Raw genomic sequence first — 23,683 nt, 5'->3', positions numbered from 1 at the left:
GTGTGTCTGCAGGGTGGGGTGTCTGCAGGGGTGGGTGTGTCTGCAGGGGTGGGTGTGTCTGCAGGGGTGGGTGTGTCTGCAGGGGTGGGTGTCCCTGCAGGCGTGGGTGTCTGCAGGGGTGGGTGTGTCTGCAGGCGTGGGTGTCTCTGCAGGGGTGGGTGTGTCTGCAGGCGTGGGTGTCTCTGCAGGGGTGGGTGTCTCTGCAGGCGTGGGTGTCTGCAGGGGTGGGTGTGTCTGCAGGGGTGGGTGTGTCTGCAGGCGTGGGTGTGTCTGCAGGCGTGGTGTCTGCAGGGGTGGGTGTGTCTGCAGGCGTGGGTGTCTGCAGGGGTGGGTGTGTCTGCAGGGGTGGGTGTCTCTGCAGGGGTGGGTGTGTCTGCAGGCGTGGGTGTCTCTGCAGGCGTGGGTGTGTCTGCAGGGGTGGGTGTGTCTGCAGGCATGGGTGTGTCTGCAGGCGTGGGTGTCTCTGCAGGCGTGGGTGTGTCTGCAGGGGTGGGTGTGTCTGCAGGCGTGGGTGTCTCTGCAGGGGTGGGTGTCTCTGCAGGGGTGGGTGTGTCTGCAGGCGTGGGTGTCTCTGCAGGGGTGGGTGTCTCTGCAGGGGTGGGTGCGTCTGCAGGCGTGGGTGTCTCTGCAGGCGTGGGTGTCTCTGCAGGCGTGGGTGTGTCTGCAGGCGTGGGTGTGTCTGCAGGTGTGGGTGTGTATCCCCAGGGGTTGAAGCCCTGGTGCTGAGATATCCCAGGAGTGGTGGCAGTCAGTATCTGCCCATCCTTTCTGGCTCACGGCTGTTTCTGGCGCGGTCAGGCCCCGAGACCCCGCTGCAGGCCTTGTTCAGGGGTCACTCCCTGCCTGGGCCTGGCTGCCTCTGCCCTGAGATGCTTCTCCTAAAGCCAGTGCTCAGGAAGGACTGGTGGGGGCAGCTTGCGGAGTCATCCATTTCCTGTGCGCCAGGCCCCAGATCCCCGCTTCTCAGTGATAGCCCTGCCTGGCCTCCAACCCCAGGGTGGTCACAGGCCCCACTGCCCGCTGTGCTGTACGCAGGGTTTCCACTGAGCCATGCGGAGGGAAGGACCCCAAGCTTCAGCGTGCAGCACGGTGCCATTCTCAGGGCCCCAGGCTTCTGTGCTGGAGACAGTGGCAGCTACACCTGTGGGGAAAAGGCTGAGTCTGAGACTCCCCCGGCAGCACTGGGCGGAGCCAATCCATGCAGGAGACCTGTCTCTCTGTGACGGAGACCTGTCTCGGGGACGATTCTGAAAGGCGCTTCTGTGCTCAGAATGCATGTGTGGCATGTGGGGACCCTCAGTGCTCAGAGCGCGTGCTTGGCGTGCGGGGACCCTCAGCAAATGGTGGCAGTCGTGTGTCCGTCCCACTCCAGGCATCAGAGGGTGGTGCTGCTGTCAGCCCAGCCAGCACCACAGGGCTGGCTCCACCCTCCAGCGTCGGAATCCCCATCCTCACTGCTGCCTGGAGCTCCTTCTGGGTGTAGGGAGACTTCCCACTGCCCACAGAAGAAAGCCCAAGTCACATGTGCGTCTCCTGGGCCCGGACGCCTTGGCCCGGCCGCTTTTGCCCGGATGCCTTTGCCTGGCTGCCTTGGCCTGGACGTTCCTGGCAATCCTCCTTGCAAAGGCCCCCTCTAGGCCGGGGCCCTTCAGGGTCCCTCCTGCTGCACACACATGGCCCCTCTGCCCTAGTGCCCCTGGTCCACCTCCCCTGGCCAGTGTCTTGTCTGCAAGGCCTGGGCACCGCCACCCAAAGGGGCTGCCCCGCTGCTTCCCTCCCAGCCCTGACCTTGCCCTTTGGAATGTGTCAGGCTTTGTTTGAGTTTCTCAGTGCAGAGCAACCTCCGCTCCGAGGGTCGACACCTCCCTGCCCATTCCTAGACTGTCCAGTGCCTGCCTCACCCGCCTTGCTGTGCTTTTGCCAAGGGGAAGAGTGGCTGGTTTTGTTCTTCCAGGCTGGGATGCTGCTATCAAGGGCTCAGGGGCATTGGAGCCAGGGTTAAAACAAAGTCTCAGCCAAGCAAGAGTGGGTCGGACACCGTGGGAGGAGGTCCTGCGGCAGCGAGGGCGACTCAGAAGGTTCAGAGGGCTCCAGGGCAACTCGCAATCATTGTGAAATGCACGTCAAACAAGTTAAATAACCTTTACTTTTTATAACAACCTATTTATCAAAATGCATTGACTCTGCAATTGGAGTTGGCTGCCAGTGGGCTGTGTATCTCCTTGGCCTGATGTGTGCATTAAAGGAGTTTTGTTCTGAAAGATACAATGTAGCAATCAATACACTCCTATGACCTGGATTTACGAGCTGCTTTTGCATTTGGTGCTATTTCATGTCTCTGCCTTCCACTGTCATTGAAAATCAGTCTCCCAATACTCAGATGTGAATTCTGTGGAAGTGTGGGTGGAGTGAGGTGCTGCAGTCCCCAGTCCCCCAGCGAGACCTTGTCTGTGGGTCTTGGAGGAAGCACTCCCGGCCGGGGGGTGTCCTGACTGGCACGCAAGATAAGAACAGCGCCTGTTCTGCTGTGCAGATCCAGTTCCTGAGCCTGCATCTGGAGGGACACCAGCTCCCAAAGCCCGATCCCAGGAAACAGGGTGAAGAGAAGCCCAGAACCAGTCTGTCGGACTTTTGCTCCCAAACGGCACTGATGCCAGCAACAGAATGTGAAGCTTGGCCCCTGGTCCTTGAGGAAAGCGCTGAGGGAAGCCCAAGCCCCTACCCTGAGACCTCTGTCCCCGAGTCCCCAGCCTCCAAGCCTGGAACAGGTGCCCTGTGTGTGTAGAGAGAGGCAGCTGGAACAGGTGCTCCATGTGTGTGTAGAGAGAGGCAGTTGGAACAGGTGCTCCATGTGTGTGTAGAGAGAGGCAGTTGGAACAGGTGCTCCATGTGTGTGTAGAGAGAGGCAGCTGGAACAGGTGCTCCATGTGTGTGTAGAGAGAGGCAGCTGGAACAGATGCTCCATGTGTGTGTAGAGAGAGGCAGCTGGAACAGGTGCTCCATGTGTGTGTAGAGAGAGAGGCAGCTGGAACAGGTGCTCCATGTGTGCAGAGAGAGGCAGCTGGAACAGGTGCTCCATGTGTGTGTAGAGAGAGGCAGTTGGAACAGGTGCTCCATGTGTGTGTAGAGAGAGAGGCAGCTGGAACAGGTGCTCCGTGTGTGTAGAGAGAGAGGCAGTTGGAACAGGTGCTCCATGTGTGTGTAGAGACAGGCAGTTGGAACAGGTGCTCCGTGTGTGTAGAGAGAGAGGCAGTTGGAACAGGTGCTCCATGTGTGTAGAGAGAGAGGCAGTTGGAACAGGTGCTCCATGTGTGTAGAGAGAGAGGCAGCTGGAACAGGTGCTCCGTGTGTGTGTAGAGAGAGGCAGCTGGAACAGGTGCTCTGTGTGTGTGTAGAGAGAGGCAGCTGGAACAGGTGCTCCGTGTGTGTGTAGAGAGAGGCAGCTGGAACAGGTGCTCCGTGTGTGTAGAGAGAGGCAGTTGGAACAGGTGCTCCGTGTGTGTGTAGAGAGAGGCAGCTGGAACAGGTGCTCCATGTGTGTGTAGAGAGAGGCAGCTGGAACAGGTGCTCCATGTGTGTGTAGAGAGAGAGGCAGCTGGAACAGGTGCTCCATGTGTGCAGAGAGAGGCAGCTGGAACAGGTGCTCCGTGTGTGTAGAGAGAGAGGCAGTTGGAACAGGTGCTCCATGTGTGTAGAGAGAGAGGCAGTTGGAACAGGTGCTCCATGTGTGTGTAGAGAGAGGCAGTTGGAACAGGTGCTCCGTGTGTGTAGAGAGAGAGGCAGCTGGAACAGGTGCCCCATGTGTGTAGAGAGAGAGGCAGCTGGAACAGGTGCCCCGTGTGTGCAGAGAGAGGCAGCTGGAACAGGTGCTCCATGTGTGTATAGAGAGAGGCAGTTGGAACAGGTGCTCCATGTATGTGTAGAGAGAGGCAGTTGGAACAGGTGCTCCATGTGTGTGTAGAGAGAGGCAGCTGGAACAGGTGCTCCATGTGTGTGTAGAGAGAGGCAGCTGGAACAGGTGCTCCATGTGTGTGTAGAGAGAGGCAGCTGGAACAGGTGCTCCGTGTGTGTGTAGAGAGAGGCAGCTGGAACAGGTGCTCCGTGTGTGTAGAGAGGCAGCTGGAACAGGTGCTCCGTGTGTGTAGAGAGAGAGGCAGCTGGAACAGGTGCTCCGTGTGTGTAGAGAGAGAGGCAGTTGGAACAGGTGCTCCATGTGTGTAGAGAGAGAGGCAGTTGGAACAGGTGCTCCATGTGTGTGTAGAGAGAGGCAGTTGGAACAGGTGCTCCGTGTGTGTAGAGAGAGAGGCAGCTGGAACAGGTGCTCCGTGTGTGTGTAGAGAGAGGCAGCTGGAACAGGTGCTCCATGTGTGTGTAGAGAGAGGCAGCTGGAACAGGTGCTCCGTGTGTGTAGAGAGAGAGGCAGCTGGAACAGGTGCTCCGTGTGTGTAGAGAGAGAGGCAGTTGGAACAGGTGCTCCATGTGTGTAGAGAGAGAGGCAGTTGGAACAGGTGCTCCATGTGTGTGTAGAGAGAGGCAGCTGGAACAGGTGCCCCGTGTGTGTAGAGAGAGGCAGCTGGAACAGGTGCTCCATGTGTGTGCAGAGAGAGGCGGCTGGAACAGGTGCTCCGTGTGTGTGCAGAGGCAGCTGGAAACCAAGTTACATGAAAGGCACCACCAGTTAGTTGCCCCTGGGCACCTGGCTAGGGGAGGTGGCTGCAGGGAGGACAGACTGAGGCTCAGAGGGGCAGGCGGCCTCCATTGTGGCCAGGCAGAGGCCACCGCCCAGCAGGAGGGAAGGTGCTGGAAGCTCAGGTGGCTGTGGACATGGAGGCTTCTGCACCTGGACCCCAGTGCCATCCAGGTCTCCTCTGTGGGCCAAGGGTGGAAGAGGCTTCTTGAAGGCAGAGGGAGTCCCAGAGATGGCCTGAGACCCAGCTCCCTGACCTGGGCTCAGCGCTCACCCGGCGGCTCCCTGACCTTGGTCAGTCCTCACCTGGTGACTCCTCGACCTGGGCTCAGGGGTCTGGGGACAGAAGAGACCTTGTACATTAAAAAGAGGTGGTCACGGCTGGGCGCAGTGGCTCACGCCTGTAATTCCAGCACTTTGGCAGGCCGAGGTGGGGAGATCACGAGGTCAGGAGACTGAGACCATCTGGCCAACATGGTGAAACCCTGTCTTTACCAAAAATACAAAAATTAGCCAGGCATGGTGGCGGGTGCCTGTAATCCAAGCTACTCTTGGGAGGCTGAAGCAGGAGAATTGCTTGAACCTGGGAGGCGGAGGTTGCAGTGAGCAGAGATGGCGCCACCGCACTCCAGCCTGGCAACAGAGTGAGACTCTGTCTCAAAAAAAAGAAAAGAGGCAGTCACCAAGCGCCAGGATTCTGCACGGCTGGGGCACCAGCAAATCTGAAGGCCAGAAAATGATACAGAAGCGACTTCGAACCCAGAACCCTATACCCAGCCAAACCAGCAGGCAAGGCTGAGGGCAGAACGAAGACACGGAGAGACACGCAAGTCTCCAAGCATTGACCCTACACACCCTGCCTCAGTAAGCCCCAGGGGAAAGCAGTCCCCAAAGCTGGGGCGGAAGTGAGAAGAGGAGGATGCTGTGGGCTGGAAGCGGAAGTTGTCACTCGCCAGGAGGGAAGGGGTGGTGGTGACGGGGAAGGAGGCGCTGTGGGGAGACCAGCCCAGCCCATGAGGAATTGGCACCAGGAGACCAAGAAAACCAAGACTTTCCTGACTCTGGAAAACAAACAAAGAGGAAAAATCTCAGTGTCTCCTGGGCTCAGTTCTCATCAGCGACTCCATGGTCTCAACAGTGCAGATGCTGTAGGGCCTGAGCTGGGCCACGCCGAGGAGGGGCCTACTCTGCGGGAGTCAAGTCACAGCAGTAAAAAGGAGTCTAGAGGCGGCGGCGCTGGCGGCCCTCAGGATGCAGAGACTGCACAGAAGCAGCAGCTGGTGAGTCTGGGGAAGGGGCACGGCTGTGGTTCTTCTCAAACTGCTAAAACCACTTGGGTCTTTAAGCCCCGGGTGTGTAACTTTGGCTTTTAAAAACACGTAAAAACACTCACCCTCTGCCCAGAGTCCACGTGTGTTTCTAGGGAACCCCGGCTAAGATACATCTGAAGCCCACGCCCGTCTTGTGGGCCTGGTGGCCCCGCAGGCTGCACAGAAGGGCATCTTGCAGGAGGGCTGGGGCCACCCCTCCTCAGCATGGCCCGTCAGTCAGCTTGGCACCTGCAGGCAGCAAAACATGGTCCCTCTCAGGAGCTGTCAGCGTGGACGGATGGCTCTGAGAAGTGAAGAGAGAGGCTTCACAGCACAGCCTGGCCGAGTGCGGGAGGCCCAGCGAGGTCCCTGTGCTGGATAGAAGGGGCTGGGGCGGGCATGGCCATTTCAGCACCTGTCATCCCCACAATCAGCTCTGACCTTGGTCGGCACCCTTGGCGCAGGGGCTGGCACCAGCCAGATGAGCCTTGGTTGGGTCTTGGGGCCCCACCAGGATGCCTGTGTTCCTTCCCTTGCCCCACAGAGGTGCCCAGTGTCCTGTGAAGGCAGGATGGCCAGGAGAGAGTTTTAGTCCATGAGACAAAGGCCCCAGGGCTTCTGAGAAGGTCCCTCTTCTGGACGAGGGGACAGCTGCAGGAACAGCCCAGGTGTCCCCATCTGACCTCAAATGTGCCATCAGGCCTGGGGCTCAGCGTCCACCTCGTTACCACAGTGGGAGGCTGCGGGAGGCTGCGAGGCCATGGGCCAGGACCATGACACTGCCAGTCCCCACTTGGCCTCCACAGTGCCTGCTGGGGAGCTCTGGCTCCACAGGGGAAACTGGTGGCTGGGGCTGCTGTCCCTCTGATTTTCTGCTTCTTGAGGCCAATGAGTCCCAACTAAATCACAAGGTCCCTTTAACCCTTTGCCACTGGCCCAGATGTAAGCACCCAACGGCTGAGACACAGAAGGTTCTGGGGGTGCCCAGGGACGCATGGAGCCCCAGCTGGGCCCTGGAAGCAGTGGGCCCTTGCTGCTGCCCCCCACATGCCTCAGACAGGGTGACAACTAGGCTAGTGCCCAACGGTGGTGCCTGTGACCACGTGGGGGACGCGGGTGACTGGGCTGATGCTCAGCCTTGGGGGATGGGGCCACTCGGGCCCAGCTCTCCCCTCAATCCTTCCCCGCAAGCTCCTGGTGGTACTCCCAGGATCCCTGGCTCTTCTCTAAGGAGCTCCTTCAACAGGTTTCCTCTCCCGGCTGGAGCCTAAGACCCCATTCACCCCTGCAGGGACTCCGGCCTGCCCCACCGCCCCTCTCCTGATCCCTGGATGCCCCCAGGAGGGGCTGCTGCTGCTCCCGCACCTGCCCGGCAGAGCTGCCCACCTCTGTGTCACCTTCTACTCGCCCCAGGCGGCAAATGTGCCTACGTGTCTTTGAGCGAGGGCATGTGGAGTCAGAGCATCTGGAGAGATCATTTTGGTTGTCAGAGCAGTTACTTGAGACAGACCTTTGACATCTCCTTGAGCAGCGGCAGAGACCCCTGGCCTCACAAACCCCCTGTGTGATCTGGAGGCAGAAGCAGGCTGTAGGCACGGAGGCAGGTCGGGGGGCAGGAGCGGCCGGCATCAAAGCTGGCAACCTCTCCTCTCATCCTGACCTGGAGGAGACTGCTGAGGAGCTATAGGCTGGCCTCGGCCATCCTGGCCATCCTTGGCTGTGTCTAGCCATCCCCGGCCATCCCCTGTGCCCGCCAGCTTATGCCAGAATCTGTGTGGCAGGAGGGGCTGGCCAGGGAAAGGGTTAAGTTTAATTTCTCCTGATTTCTATTTAATATCATGCTCTCCCGGCAGGGGCGGCAGCTGTGAGCTGATTGCAGGCTCTCATTATGCAGGCGGCATCGCTAATGGCCTGTGACAAAGGCATGCGGCTTCCAGGCCTTACCCCCGAGAGCCAATTAAACACACATACTCCCTTCCTGTTTGCAGCACATTACAATGAAATTAAACTGAATTTCAAAATCATTTTCTTCTAAAGACATCTCTTTACAATAATTAATGCACGCGATTCCGCCCCGGCTGAAATACGCATCGGCACTGGTGACTACGAGTGTTTCCGCACTCATAGCCCCAAATCTCACACGGCTGCCCTCCCCACAGCTCAGGGAGCCCCGCGACTCGCAAAATCCACAGGGCTGTGGTTCCTGTGCTTTCAAAGAAAAACATATCTTCAGCTTTTTATCTGAATTTAAAAATAAAAGAACTGACCAGGAGCGGTAGCTCGCACCTGTAATCCCAGCACTTTGGGAGGCTGAGGCAGCTGGATCACCTGAGGTCAGGAGTTTGAGACCAGCCTGGCCAACATGGTGAAACCCTGTCTCTCCTAAAAATACAAAAATTAGCTGGCGTGGTGGCGGGAGCCTGTAATCCCAGCTACGTGGGAGGCTGAGGCAGGAGAATCACTTAAACCCGGGAGGCGGAGGTTGCAGTGAGCCGAGATGGCGCCACTGCGCTCCAGCCTGGGCGACAGAGCAAGACTCCATCTCAAAAATAAATAAATAAATAAATACACAAATAAGTAAATAAAAGAACCACAGCATGAGTCAGGTTGGGGTCGGGGCATTCAGAGGGCGTTGGAGGGAGGCTCAGAGCACGACCTGCTCTAGTCGGGTTCCTATAATTCTGCATTTGAAGGTAAATCATGGACAGGCTTGTTCCCTCAGGTCAGTGTGCACTAATGGGGATGTATAAAAAAGGTAAACTGGGAAAGAGTGTTTGATGTGCTGACCATGTCCTGTCACAGAGAGGCTTCTGGGGCCCCAGACCTGGGTCCTCTGCTGACATTCGGCCCACGAAGGTGCCCCCCAGGATACCTTGGGAAGCCTGTGAGATGCTGCGTGGGGCACTGGCCTCTGCTCTAGGGGCTCACGGAACCTTCGCTTTGCAAACGTGCGGAACGACCACACACCTAGCACACCTGCCTTTGGTAGCACATGCTCCAGGGCCTCTGGGACCCACAGGGCCAGGCCATGAGGCGGCGAGGCTGCGGCCAACATGGCCCCTTCCAGCACCCCTCAAGGAGCCCGTCCCGCCTGCACACTGCATCCCCCAAGCTCTGCTCCCTGTGGAAAGGCACGGGGCAGATGTGTTTCTGATTTCGGGTCAACAGATTCTGATGCATGATAATGGGCCTCTCTTTTCAGAAAATATTACTTAAAGGTTATTATAAAATAATGATGTTCAGCATAAAATATAGACAGGCCAAAAAAAAAAAGAAAAAAAAAGAAAAACCACCACAATCTCACCACCCAGGGGTCAGGAGCAACGCGCACATCTTCAGGATAAATACACTACAGTGAGTACCTGCAGCCACACCCCCACCGGGGTCCCACTCTCCGAACGCCCACCCACGCGCGTCACTATCCAAATATCCATCCACATACGTCCACTATCCAAATGTCCATCTGAGAGACAGGACTAGCTGGATTTCCTGGGCCAACTGAGAATGCCTAAGCCCAGCTGGGAAGGCGACCGCATCCGCCTTTAAGCAGGAGGCTTGCTCACACCGACCAGTCAGGTAGGAAAGAGAGCTCACTAACATGCTAATCAAGCTAAAACAGGAGGTAAAGAAATAGCCAATCATCTATCGCCTGAGAGTGCAGTGGGAGGGACAATGGTCGGGATATAAACCCAGGCATTCGAGCCGGGGACGGCTACCCTCTTTGGGTCCCCTCCCTTGGTATGGGAGCTCTGTTTTCACTCTATTAAATCTTGCAACTGCGCTCTCTTCTGGTCCGTGTTTGTTATGGCTCGAGCTGAGCTTTCGCTCGCTGTCCACCACTGCTGCCGGCTGCCGTGGCAGACCGGCCGCTGACTTCTATCCCTCCGGATCCGGCAGGGTGTCTGCTGTGCTCATGATCCAGTGAGGCGGCCATTGCCGCTACCGATCAGGCTAAAGGCTTGCCATTGTTCCTGCACGGCTAAGTGCCCAGGTTTGTCCTAATCGAGCTGAACACTAGTCACTAGGTTCCACGGTTCTCTTCCGTGACCCATAGCTTCTAATAGAGCTATAACACTCACCGCGTGGCCCAAGATTCCATTCCTTGGAATCCGTGAGGCCAAGAACCCCAGGTCAGAGAACACGAGGCTTGGCACCATCTTGGGAGCTCTGGGAGCAAGGACCTCCTAGTAACACATCCACATACGCCCACTACCCAAATGTCCATCCACATACGCCCACTACCCAAATGTCCATCCACATACGCCCACTACCCAAATGTCCAAATATCCATCATCCAAATATGCCCCATGGGGCGGGACACGGGATCCTGGGACCAAGCCAGCTTCTCACAAAGGAGGGGCCAGGCGGCAGCGGCTCTGGGCAGGCTCAGGGAGAGCAGGAGGGTGGCAGTGGCGGCTGCCACCAGGCTCCAGGGGTGCTGCCGTCTCTCCTGACCGCCACAGGCTTCCTGGGCCACCTCAATCAGGCAGGCAGGTTCCTGCTCACCCACAGGCCTGTTCTGGCAGGCACAGAGAATGCACTGATTTGTGGAACAGTAAACGAACAGCCACACTGCAAACCAACCGCACTGTGGCCGCTGACTTCTGACCGCGGTGTGGAGAAGGATGCGGAGGGCACAGGTATGGCTGAGCATGGGTGTGGTGAGGTCTCTGGGTGCAGGTGCAGGGGTGCACCTTGGAGGTGGAGGGTGCCCCAGCCCACGAGGGGCAGCAGGGCCACCAGGACGGGCTGCGTGGGGCCCAGCGTCTGTGGTCAGGGTACGTGCGTGCCAGAGCTGCTGTCGTGCTGAGGACAGCGTGGAAGCCTTGTCACGGGGCACCGGGGCCCCTGGCACTGAGGGACAGGGCCAAGGAGCCTGCTCTAGCGGCCAGTGGGCAGGCTGGGTGCTCAGGAGGCAGCACCATAACAGCAGCCCCCAGCCCCACCCCACTCCATCTTCCGCCTTTGGCTGAAAATTCTGGGAATCCCCAGCCTCGGTGCCACTCAACCTGGGCAGCGAGTTGAGTTCTTGCCTGTTCCCCTGGGGTCTTCTCCACTCCCACGGGGCTGGGTCCTACCTGTCTTAAACCAGCCATCCATGGTGAATGCACTTTTAGTTTCTTCTGGTTTATTCCAGTACTCTCGAAACACGGAGGGTCCCCTCACCAGCAGCTCCCCCTCCTTCTCTTCAAGCCCTGGGGTCACCTGTGGAGGATGAAGAAGGTGGAGGTCAGAGCCGGGCACACCCTCTTGGGATTGGCTCTTTCACCTTGTGGGCCGCTTCCAGCCCACCCCGGGCCACGTGCTTTCTGAAACTGAGCGCTTTGTTGGATGTTTGGAAAACGCAGGTTTTGACAGGTGGACGCCAACCATGCTGAGCTAATGTCCCCGCTGTCCTCGTGGGCCTGGTGCCCTGGTCGGGAGCTGGGTGCCTCCCGCTGTCCTCTGTGGTGCCCTGGCCGGGAGCTGGGTGCCTCCCGCTGTCCTCTGTGGTGCCCTGGCCGGGAGCTGGGTGCCTCCCGCTGTCCTCTGTGGTGCCCTGGCCGGGAGCTGGGTGCTCCCCGCTGTCCTCTGTGGTGCCCTGGCCGGGAGCTGGGTGCCTCCCGCTGTCCTCTGTGGTGCCCTGGCCGGGAGCTGGGTGCTCCCCGCTGTCCTCTGTGGTGCCCTGGCCAGGAGCGGGGTGTCCTTTCATTCCTCCCGGAACAGCCACAGAAGCAGGTGCTCCTACCCCATCCTCTAGACTTGAGCATGTAACCGGCCCAGGCCTCAGCACTCAGGGCCTGAGCTGGATCCAGGCAGCCTGTCCACGTCTAAAACCTGTGCCCAAATCCCACCTTCGGGGTGTTTCTCAAACCAGGGAACACAGCAGCGGGCATCTGTCCACACCTCGCCCGCAAGGGCTGTGGCAGCTCGGAGCCGGCAGTGCCCTCCGCAGGGCTGACTGACCAATCACAAGAGGGAAGACTCCGTGGGAAGGGAAGGTGGGGCCCGAGAGTGGGGGGTTCCTGGAGGCCCGTTACGCACGCGGGCACTGCCGTGGCCCCAGGAAGTACAGCCTCACCGTTCTTCTACGGTGACTGTGGAGAGAGCAGGAGGGAGGCTGGGTTATATGAGCCTGGGCTGGGGGTTCCAGCAGCACCAGGAGCAGATGGCATGAGCACGTGGGAGGCCCTGGACACAGTGGGTCTGTGAAGACACCAGCCGAGCCCTCAGCTCATAGGTCAGGAAGGTCTGGGGAGGGCAGGGAAGGAGCAGGGGCTTCAGGTGAGCAGCTGCTAGCTCCACGACCCTCACCCTTCTCAACTGCAAAAGCGGGCAGTGCCCTCCGCAGGGCGGTGAAAGCGTCTGGCTGTGACCCAGGAGGTCGAGGAATGTGTACAGAGTCTCACCGAGGCTCATCACCTGCCATCTGGAATGGACTTCAAAAAACCAGGGACCAGGGAAGTAGGCAGCAAAAGAGCAGAACCTACGAATCTGACGCGGAGAAAGGATGCTGGGACGTCCTGCAGCCAACACTGCCCCACGGCAGACGCCGCCCAGCGCGTCGTCCTGCTGCCAACCTGCCAGCCTGGGCTCCCCTCAGGAGGGGCTGACGCCACCCACAGGGGGTGCAACACCTGCCCCGCATGGCGAGAGGGCTTCCTGCGCAGCCCAGCCTGACTCCTGACTCCTGTCGCTCAGAGCCTTGTGCTTGGTTTTTCTTTTCTTTTTTTTTTTTGAGACGGAGTCTCGCTCTGTCGCCCGGGCTGGAGTGCAGTGGCCGGATCTCAGCTCACTGCAAGCTCCGCCTCCCAGGTTTACGCCATTCTCCTGCCTCAGCCTCCTGAGTAGCTGGGACTACAGGCGTCCGCCACCTCACCCGGCTAGCTTTTGTATTTTTTAGTAGAGACGGGGTTTCACCATGTTAGCCAGGATGGTCTCGATCTCCTGACCTCGTGATCCGCCCGCCTCGGCCTCCCAAAGTGCTGGGATGACAGGCTTGAGCCACCGCACCCGGCCGCATTTGTTTTTTCAAATGAAACCACGGACTTTATCTGATTCCGTGAATGTTTTCACTGCTGTCCTTTATCTGCTCCACTGCCATGGTCAGACTGGCCACTGGTCAGTACGTTTGTGGGACATGTAGAGACAGCAAGGCAAAGGCCCTAAAAATAAAATTACATTGAGGCCAATCCCAGGGAAGGAAGGTCAGACTTTGCAGAGTTAAGCCAACTAGGTCACAGTAAAACAAACACCTCAACATCTTTATAGAATGTCAACAAGACCAAGAATCTCATCCCTAACATTAAAAATGTCCACGGTACAATACAAAGTTACTCAACACAGGAAAAAAACAGAAAAATAGCAACTCATATAGAAAAAGAATACGACAGCACTGAAACGACATAGTTAATGGAATTATCTGAAAAAGACTTTAAAGCACTATTATAAAAATGCTCCAAAACGTAAGGGCACACTTTGGAAGGCTGAGGCGGGCAGACTGCTCGAGCTTGGAAGGCTGAGGTGGGCAGACTGCTCGAGCTTGGAAGGCTGAGGTGGGCAGACTGCTTGAGCTCAGGTGTTTGAGAACAGCCTGGGCAACATGGCAAAACCCTGTCTCTACAAAAAAGACAAAAATTAGCCAGGTGTGGTAGTGCGTGCCTGTAGTCCCAGCTAGTTGGGAGGCGGAGGTGGGAGGATCGCTTGAAGTGGAGGTTGCAGTGAGCTGAGACTGCAGCACTGCCCTCTAGGCTGGCTGACAGAGTGAGACCCTGTCTCAAAAATAAATAAATAAATAAATAATAAAAAATAAAAAAAAGAACAAATAAAAAAGAAGGGGCAAACACTTGGAAATAAATGGAAAAATAGAACGTCTCAACAAAGAAATAACAGATACAAAGCAGAACCAAACGAAAATTTTAAAAGTGAAAAATACAGAAATAAAAAGTCACGGATTGGCTCAAGAGCAGAAGGATGATGAAGAAATGAATCTGACAACTTGAAGAAAGAGCAACAGAAATGACCCAAAATCTGAACAGAAGAGAAAAATAACCAGGAAAAGTACACACAAAACACACAAAGGGCTAACGTTCATGTTACTGCAGTGACAGAAGAAAAGACTTAGGTGCAGAAAGACGTTTGATAAAATTTGGCTAAAAACTCAAAATTTGGTGAAAACATAAGCCTATAAATTAAAGAAGCTGAGCGAATCACAGACAAGACAAAGCAAAAGATGCCCAAGCCCAGACACATCATAACCCAGTCACTGACACACAGAGAGGAACACAGGTTTCCACGACCACTGATTTCTCCACGGAAACAATGGAGGCCAGAAAGAAGTGGAGCTGTATTATTATTATTATTTTTGAGACAGATTCTCACTCTGTCACCCAGGCTGGAGTGCAATGGCATGATCTCGGCTCACTGCAACCTCCACCTCCCAGGTTAAAACAATTCTCCTGCCTGAGCCTCCCAAGTAGCTGGGATTACAGGTGTGCGCCACCACGCCCGGCTAATTTTTGTATTTTTAGTAGAGATGGGATTTCCCTATGTGGGCCAGGCTGGTCTCAAATTCTTTGTTTTTTTTTTGAGACGGAGTCTTGCTCTGTCGCCCAGGCTGGAGTGCAGTGGTGCAATCTCGGCTCACTGCAAGCTCCACCTCCCAGGTTCATGCCATTCTCCTGCCTCAGCCTCCCCAGTAGCTGCGACTACAGGTGCCCACCACCAGGTCCAGCTAATTTTTTGCTTTGTTTTTTTCAGTAGAGACGGGGTTTCACCATGGTCTCGATCTCCTGACCTCATGATCTGCCCGCCTTGGCCTCCCAAAGTGCTGAGATTACAGGTATGAGCCACTGTGCCCAGCTGAAATTCTTGACCTCAGGTGATCTACCCCTCTTGGCCTCCCAAAGTGCGGTGATTCTGGGCATGAGCCACCACATCCAGCCAAGAATCATATTTTTAAATTGCTAAAAAAAAATTGTTAACCCAGAATTCCTAATCCAATGAAAATATCCTTCAGAAAGGAAAATAAAATACCTAAGACATTCTTAGATGAAGAAAAATAAGATAATTTGTTGCAAGCAGATCTGATCTAAAATAATTCCTGTAGAATGTCCTTCAGACAGAAAGAATCTGGTATCAGAAGGAGACTTGGTACACTGGGAATACAGGAAAAGGAACAGAAGCGGCAAACAGTTGGGTGAATGAAGTTGAGTTCCTTTCTTCTGAAGCTCTCTAAAATATTTTTGACTGTTGAAAGCAAAAATTACCATTTTGTCTAATGGAGCTGACAACCAATATAGGTATTACACTAACCACGCCCTAACGGCAGAGGGCAAGGAACCAACATGGAGGCAGGGATGTGGCTCTACATTCTTCTGGAAGTGTTGAAATGTTGACTCTAAGGAGACTGTAAAAAGGAAGTATGTACATTGTAGTCTCTGGAACTATTACTGAAAAAACTATGCAAAGACATTTAGGCTAAAAAACTTGAGACAAATTAAAACGGAATACGAAAAAATAACCTCAAAGAAGGCAGTAAAGTTAAGCAATAAAACCCTCAGGGAACAAGAGTAAACAAACAGTAAAATGGTAGACTTAAATTCAAGCATATCAATAATTACATTAAATGTAAATGGTCTAAACATACCAATTACAAAGCTTGTCAGGCTGGAGTAAAAAAACACACATAATCCAACTGCATGCTGTCCATAAGAAATTTCCTTCAAATACAATTACACATGCAAATGCCGATCAAGAGAAATTAAAATAGCTATATTAACATCAAAGTAAACTTAAGAGCAAAGAGTGTTACCAGAGCATCAAATGTTAACAAGAGTCAATTCACCAATAAGACACAATCATTATAAATGTGAATGTACTAAACAACAGACTTTCAAAATATATGAAGCAAAAACTGAAAGCAGAAACAGGCAGTTATAGTTGGAAAATTCAACCCCTTTTTCAGTAACAGAACAAGTGGTGAGAAAACCAGCCAGGATACAGAAGAACTGAACAACAAGATCAAACACCTTCATCTAATTTACAGAACAGACATTTACTAAAGCAAGCAGGCCACACACTCTCGCTCGGTCACCCAGGCAAGAGTGCAGTGGCACAATCCAGAGCTCGCTGCAGCCTCCAACTCCCAGGTGCAGGTGATCCTCCCACCTCGGCCTCCTGAGTAGCTGGGACAAAAGGCGTGTAACACCGTGCCCAGCTAATCTTTTTTTTAAACTTTTTGTAGAGATGGGGTCTCACTATGTTGCTCAGGCTGGGCTCAAACTCCTGGGCAGTGATTCTCCTGCCTTGGCCTCCCAAAGTGTTGGGATTACAGGTGTGAGCCATGGCGCCTGGGCAGAACATATACTCTTTTCAAGTACACCAGAACCTTCTTGAAAAGAAACCACATTGTGGGCCATAAAACACAAGCTAACAAATTTAAAAGAATTGAAATACACCAAGCATGTCTGCAATGGACTCAAACTAGAAGTCAATAACAGAAAGATAATGGAAAAATATCCAAATATTTCGAAAATATGTGCTGTACTTCCAAATAATCCACAAGCCAAAGAGGAAGTCTTAAGGAACATTAAAAATATCTTGAACTTGGCCGGGCGCGGTGGCTCAAGCCTGTCATCCCAGCACTTTGGGAGGCCGAGGCGGGCGGATCACGAGGTCAGGAGATCGAGACCATCCTGGCTAACCCAGTGAAACCCCGTCTCTACTAAAAAATACAAAAAACTAGCCAGGCGAGGTGGCGGGCGCCTGTAGTCCCAGCTACCCGGGAGGCTGAGGCAGGAGAATGACATAAACCCGGGAGGCGGAGCTTGCAGTGAGCTGAGATCCGGCCACTGCACTCCAGGCTGGGCGACAGAGCGAGACTCCGTCTCAAAAAAAAAAAAAAACTTGAACTAAATGAAAATAAAAATATATCAAAATTTAGGCCAGGCGTGCTGGCTCATGCCTGTAATCCCAGCACTTTGGGAAGCCAAGGCGGGCAGAACACTTGAGGTCAGGAGTTCAAGATCAACCTGACCAACATGGTAAAACCCCGTCTCTACTAAAAACAAAAAATTAGCTGGGCATGGTGGTGCATACCTGTACTCCCAGCTACTCGGGAGGCTGAGGCAGGAGAATTGCTTGAACCTGGGAGGCGGAGATTGCAGCGAGCCAAGATCCTGCCATTGCACTCCAGCCTGGGCAACAAGAGTGAAACTCTGTCTCAAAACAACAACAACTACATATATATAAACTTATAAACTATATATATATAAAAACTTGGGGATGCAGCTAAAGCAATGCTTAAGGGCAATGTATATCATTAAATGTACACCTTATAAAGAGGAAAGATCCCAAATCAATAATCTAAAGTCTTAACTTAAGCAACTAGAAAAAGAGAAAAACCAGAAGCAAGTAGAAGAAACCAAGAACAAAATTGGTGAAATTGAAAACAGAAAAATAAAGAAAAATCAATGTATCCAAAAGTGACTTCTTTGAAAAAAGAGCCATAAAACAGATAAACTTCCAACAAGGATAACAAAGAAAAAAGAAAAACAGAAGATACCAATGACCAACATGAGGAACTGGGGCCATTTATAACTCCAGGCCCTGAAACCACAGAAAGGTTAAGATGGGAAGTCCCTTATTAACCTTTTAATGGTTTCACGGCCTGAAGGGAAACTCTACACAAAGAAATTTAACAGATTAAATGAACCAATTCCTCAAACGTTATATGTACCAAAAGTCACCCAAGATGCAACAGATAACCTGAACAGTCCTATAAGCACTAAAGAAATTGAATTCATAGTCACACCTGTAATCCCAGCACTTTGGGAGGCCAGGAGGGAGAGTCACTTGAGCCCAGGAGTTCAAGGCTCCAGCGAGCTATGATTGCACCACTGCACTCCAGCCTGCATGACAGAACGAGACCTTGTCCCACACACACAAAGTAATAATAGAAAAGAAAACCTCTAGGCCCAGATGATTTCACTGGCGAATTCCACCAACATTGAAAGAAGAAATAACACCAATTCTACACAATCTCTTCCAGAAAAAAATAGAGAAGGAGGGAACACTTCTCAACTCACTGAATGAGGCCAGCATCACCCTCAAACACAACCCAAGTAAAGTATAAAAACGGGAAACTGCAGACCAAAATTTATCACGAATACAGATAAAAAATACTCAGCAATATGCTAGCAAATCAAATCCAGTACTACATATAAAAAAAATGACCCACCAGGACCAAGTGGGGTTTGTCCTGGGAATGAAAGCTTGGTTCAACGTAATCTACCATATTAACAGCCTAATAAAGAAAAATCAATCAGTACAGAAAAAGTTTTTGAAAACATTCAACATACATATAATGATAAAAACTCTCAGCATATTGTAGATAGAATGGAATCTGCAAAAAGCCAGTAACTAACACACTTGCTGAAAGACTGGATCCTTTCCCTAAGATCAGAAATAAGAAGGTCCACTCCGCCTGCTGCTGTTCAATATCATATGGAAGTCCTGGTCAGGGCTTTGGTCATACAGATTGGAAAGAAAGAAATAAAACTGTTCATATTTGCAGAGAACATGATTGTATTTGTAGAAATTCCCAAGAGGTCTACAAAAATCTCCTAAAACTAGTAAGTTAATTCAGCAAGGTAACAACTAAAGTATTTGAGGCCAACACACAACAATCAATTCTATTTCTACCTACTGGCAATGAACAATTGAAAACTAACAACAGCAACAAAAACCTGACCGTGCACCGTGGCTCACACCTGTAATCTCAGCACCTTGGGAGGTCGAGGCAGGCAGATCACTTGAGGCCAGGAGTTTGAGACCAGCCTGGCCAACATGGTGAAACCCTGCCTCTATTAAAAATACAAAAATTAACTAGGTGTGGTGGCGCACATCTGTAATCCCAGCTACCTGGGAGGCTGAGGCATGAGAATCACTTGGACCCAGGAAGTAGAGGTTGCAGTGAGTTGAGATTGCACCACTACACTCCGGCCTGGGCAACAGGGCAAGACTCTGTCTCAAAAAACAAACAACCCTCTCCCCACCACCCACCTGCCATACTTACAATAGTTTAAAAAGGAGAGGAAAAGGAGGAGAAGGAATAGAAAGAAGAGTAAAGAAAAGAAAAAACATTTACGTATAGATCTAACACAAGTACAGCATCTATATGCTAAATACAACATAAAAGAAACCAAAGTAGATCTAAGTAAATGGAGAGACATACCATGTTCATGGATCTAAGTAAGTGGAGAGACATACCATGTTCATGGATCTAAGTGGAGAGACATACCATGTTCATGGATCTAAGTAAGTGGAGAGACATACCATGTTCATGGATTGGAAGACAGCATAGTAATTGTTAATTCTCCCCAAAGTGATCTCCCCTATCAGAATGGCTAAATTGCAATCAACATCTCTCTCTCTCTTTTTTTTTTTTAAGACAGTCTCACTCTGTTGTCCAGGCTGGAGTGCAGTGGCACAATCTTGGCTCACTTAAACCTCCCAGGCTCAAACAATTCTCGTGCCTCAGCCTCCTGAGTAGCTGGGATTACAGGCATGTGCCACCACACCTGGCTAATTTTTCGTATTTTCAGAAGAGACAGGGTTTCACCACATTGGCTGGGCTGGTCTTGAGCTCCTGATCTCACGCTGATTTGCCTGCTTTGGCCTCCCAAAATGCTGGGATTACAGGCATGAGCTACCACACCTGGCTTTCCAATCAAGATCTCAAAAGAACTTTTCGTAGATATAGATGAGCTAATCCTTTATTTATTTTTTTTTGAGATGGAGTTTTGCTCTTGTTGCCCTGGCTGGAGTGCAGTGGTGTGATCTTGGCTAACTGCAAACTCTACCTTCCAGTTTCAAGCGATTCTCTTGCCTCAGCCTCTCGAGTAGCTGGGATTACAAGCACCTACTACCATGCCTGGCTAATTCTTGTATTTTTAGTAGAGATGGGGTTTCATCATATTGGTCAGGCTAGTCTCGAACTCCTGACCTCAGGTGATCTGCCCACCTTGGCCTACCAAAGTGTTGGGATTACAGGCGTAAACCACCACACTTGGCTAGACAAGCTAATTCTAAAATTAATATGTGCACCGACACAACTCTGAAAAAGAAGAATTAAGCTGGTGAAATCACACTACAATTGTTAAGACCTACCATAAAACCACAATAGTCAAGACAATGTGGTGTTGGCAAAAGAGTGAAAACATAGATATAGATGAAGGGAACAGAACAGATAACCTATATGTACACCATCTCAAATATGTCCAATTATTTTTTAGTAAAGTGGCAATGGCAATGTAATGCAGAAAGAGTAGGCTTTCAACAAATGTCACACACACACGCAGTGCACACGTGGGTATCACATACACACGCAGTGCATGCGTGGGTATCACACACATACACACAGTGTGAGCATGGGTAACATGCAGTGCACGCACGGGTATCTCACACATGCAGTGTGCGCATGAGTATCTCACACATATAGACACAGTGCGCACACAAGTAACACACATACACATAGCGTGCACAGATAACACATACACTCAGTGCATACACGGGTATCACACACACACACTGCATGCACAGGCATCACACACATGCGCAGTGCGCACACGGCTATCATACACGCAGTGCGCACACAGGTATCATACACGCAGTGCGCACACGAGTATCATACACGCAGTGTGCACACGGGTATCATACACACATGCAGTGTGCACATGGGTATCATATACTAATACACACAGTGTGCACACATGCCTCACGTCCTATGACACTGTTGGACAGTTCAGCCTGAAGCTTCGCCATTTTGACTTCTGGTGTTTCCTTCGGGTATTTTCTGTGTGTATCTATGTGTGGAATAGCTGTGCACACACCATGTATGTGTGATACCTGTGCACGCAGTGATACCCGTGTGCGTGCTGCATGTGTGATATCCATGTGCATACTGTGTGTGATACCCGTGTATGCACTGCATGTGTGTGATACCCGTGTGCACACTGCATGTGTGTGGTACCTGTGTGCATACTGTGTCTATGTGTGATACCCATGTGTTCACTGTGTGTGTGATACCTGTGATACGTCACAGGACATGAGGAGTGCTACGAGCCAGCCACTCGACAAGGTGATGGAGGGGCTGGGCCCTGGGTCTGGCAGGCCAGCTGCCAGCTGGGGAGGGTCCAGATGCTCTGGACCCGGGGATGATCCTGGAACGGTGTTCTCCCATCCCCACAGGGCAGTTTCCTTCCTGCAGGTACTTTGCTTCCTAACAAATATGACACCAAGCCTCATAGTTCAGTCCGAAGGCCTGGTTGATCATCTGCCCAGGAAGAGTCATGAGTCATCCCAGAGGCCTAGGGACAGCTGTTCTCATGACTAGAGACAAACTGGTCCCGAGGGAGCCCTTCTGGGGAGGGATGCCGGCCGGGACCCACACCTTGGCCCAGACAAGAGTGGATTGGACGGTCCAGCTGACTGCCACAGCCTCACCTGAGCCACGTGGATCTGTGACCGCAGGATTGAGGGGTTTGGGCTTTGGGATGCTGTGGAGAGAAGGGCCACTGTGTGGGGCTCAAATGAAAATACTAAGTGTGTCTGCGAGTGTGAGCATGGGGTGGGGAGTTCCTTCGCATGAGACCCCAGGAGAGAGCAGCAGGTCCCTGATGCTGGGGCTTTTTAGAGTTCACAGCGCCCATGCTGTCACCTGGTCGTCCTGGGGCACGCACCCACCCCTCTGGGAACCCTGAATCTCAGGTGTCAGAGGGCACAAACCCTGAGGCCCTCAGGCTGTGCTCCTCCCCAGTAAGGGTCTCGGCCCCCGGTGGAGCCAGGCCCTGCAGGGCAGCTGTACCCCACCTGCTGCACGGACTCCTTGGCTGAACAGGAAATGTTCCAGGGCCTGCTGCCAGCAGATGCAAACCCCCTGTACACTAAGATTTAAGCAGCCCTGGAGCATCTGTGTGGCTTCAACTTGCAGGGTCTCCCTGCACACCTGTCGCAGAGGCCACTGCGCGGCACCTCTGTCAGGGTGCCCAGGGAGCTGAGTCTGCTGCTTCTATTTCAAGCCTATTTCAGGGAAGAAATCTGCAGACAGAAACAACTAAAGAAACTCGGGCAGGAGCAGTCAGGTGACGCGGCAGCCAATGCAGGTGTGAAGCTGTTAAGTTTTGTTTTAATTTAAGACAGAAACGCTCCCCACCCCTGCTCCGCCCCTTTCCCTGGCAACATCTCTGCCATTTCTGGCAGAGCAGGTGCTGAGAGGCAGAAGCGTCAGCTGACTGACACCTGGAGAGGGCTGCACAGCCACGGGGCGTCTCACTCCTCCACACGCCACTCACGCTCTGCTGTCTGCTGGGGACATTCCTGACTAGATGGTGTCCCCAACCCAGGCACAGACTGAGCCCCATCCCTGCAGACAGGGCTGGACTGGCTGAGCTCGGGGGTCTTTGAGATGTGGGCAACGGTACCACAGGGCACAGAGTCGAGAGCCAGGAAGGGCAGGTGTATTCAGGAACCCAATATGCGGGGTGTGGCCAGCAGCCTAGTACTAGCAGGGCAGAGGCATGAATCCTAGGAGAGGGGTGTCAGGACAACAGCACAGGCTGGGGCCTGAGGCCGCCCTACAGAGGGCAGGGGAGGCGGGTATCCAGCAAGGGGCAGTCACCCAGGTGGGTTTCAGGAAGGTGTCCCACGGCTCTCTGGGGGCCACAGTGGGGGCCACAGGGGATAACAGCCCACTGCAGGTGGCCCAGAACAGGCAGGACACATCGTGCAGTCCTCCACACAAGGTGCGGCCACTGCACCTTTCAGTGTCATTTAATGACACTGAAAGCCACCCACGTCCTACTTGTTTGCTGGAGCTAACACGTCCAACCACGACCATCACTCCAACCCTCATGTGGTCAGGTGTGGAAACCAAGGTCCAAGGAGGGCATGTGGCTGTTCACTCACGAGAGCAGGGCCCACAGCCCCTCAGCCTCTGTGCGGGGAGCTCAGTTATGCCCCATGAGGGCTGAGACGGCGCCACAGAGAAGGAAATGTGCTGAGATGAGACTCAGGATCCCTCAATCTTTGAAAACCTCAGGGCAACACAGTCAATCATGTGTGGTATCAGGTGTGGATACTGGCTTTAGAGAAAATAATTTCCTTTTAAATCAAGATTCCACTTCCCCATAATCCCTAGAACTTTCTCTGGGACGTGAATTCACTTGTGATGAGCAGATTCTCACGTTAAAATCCTCACAGAAATGAGACAATGTCCTTTCTTCTCGTTTACCGTTGTCAGTTTTAGAATAACGTACTAGATGAGGAGGCCGCCACAGAGTACTGCACGGGCGCCCACCTCAGCGTGCAGGGCTCTGTGAATCTCCCCACACCTACTCTGGGGGCCTGTGGTCAGCGTCCCCTCAGGACGGGTGCCAGGGTCAGGCCAGTTCGTATTTCTAACCAGATTCCCATCAACGACAACAGCCTCTGCTGCTTTATCTCTTCCCCTCAGCCAAGGCCATCACGGTGCACGTCAGCCTGTCCCCACGGACAGGGCCCCTGGGAGGAGCTGTGTGTCTGGGTGTGAGTCCCTTTGGTGTTCTGCCCTGGGCTCCCTCTGCCACTGCTCTGTGAGCGCACAGACGAACACGCAGCAGGCAGGGCCCAGAACACCAGCTGGCACCTGCAATGTCCAGGAGGCCGG

At 53.2% G+C, this 23,683-nt stretch overlaps 1 protein-coding gene and 1 long non-coding RNA gene across 14 annotated transcripts in view; one reads left to right on the top strand and one right to left on the bottom strand.

Moving 5' to 3' along the window:
- The window catches only part of ACSF3 (acyl-CoA synthetase family member 3), a 68,689-nt gene that overhangs the window by 16,887 nt on the left and 28,119 nt on the right, over positions 1-23,683 (bottom strand). For 10 of the 12 annotated variants that reach the window (XR_004439083.1, XR_004439084.1, XR_004439085.1 and 7 more), the window contains one exon: positions 11,076-11,202. Coding sequence is in view for 5 of the 12 variants with exons in the window: in XM_033219367.1 (XP_033075258.1) it covers positions 11,076-11,202 (127 nt within the window). In the remaining 7 variants the exon portion in view is untranslated. Of the gene's footprint in view, positions 1-12; positions 1,142-6,080; positions 6,247-11,075; positions 11,203-23,683 lie in introns of those variants that run through there. The other 2 variants (XR_004439089.1, XR_004439088.1) reach the window with 2 other exon arrangements.
- LOC117088227 lies at positions 5,341-8,021 on the top strand. 2 transcript variants are annotated; one of them, XR_004439090.1, is made up of 2 exons: positions 5,341-5,967; positions 7,851-8,021. It is a non-coding gene; the product is annotated as an uncharacterized LOC117088227 (long non-coding RNA). The 2 variants fall into 2 exon arrangements; XR_004439091.1 differs by having other exon boundaries at positions 7,289-8,021.

The sequence above is a fragment of the Trachypithecus francoisi genome, unplaced genomic scaffold (genome assembly GCF_009764315.1).
Source record: "Trachypithecus francoisi isolate TF-2019V2 unplaced genomic scaffold, Tfra_2.0 Lachesis_group10, whole genome shotgun sequence".
Lineage (NCBI taxonomy): Eukaryota > Metazoa > Chordata > Mammalia > Primates > Cercopithecidae > Trachypithecus > Trachypithecus francoisi.
The sequence above is the reverse complement of the archived record's forward strand: the minus strand, read 5'-3'. Positions and strand labels throughout refer to the sequence as shown.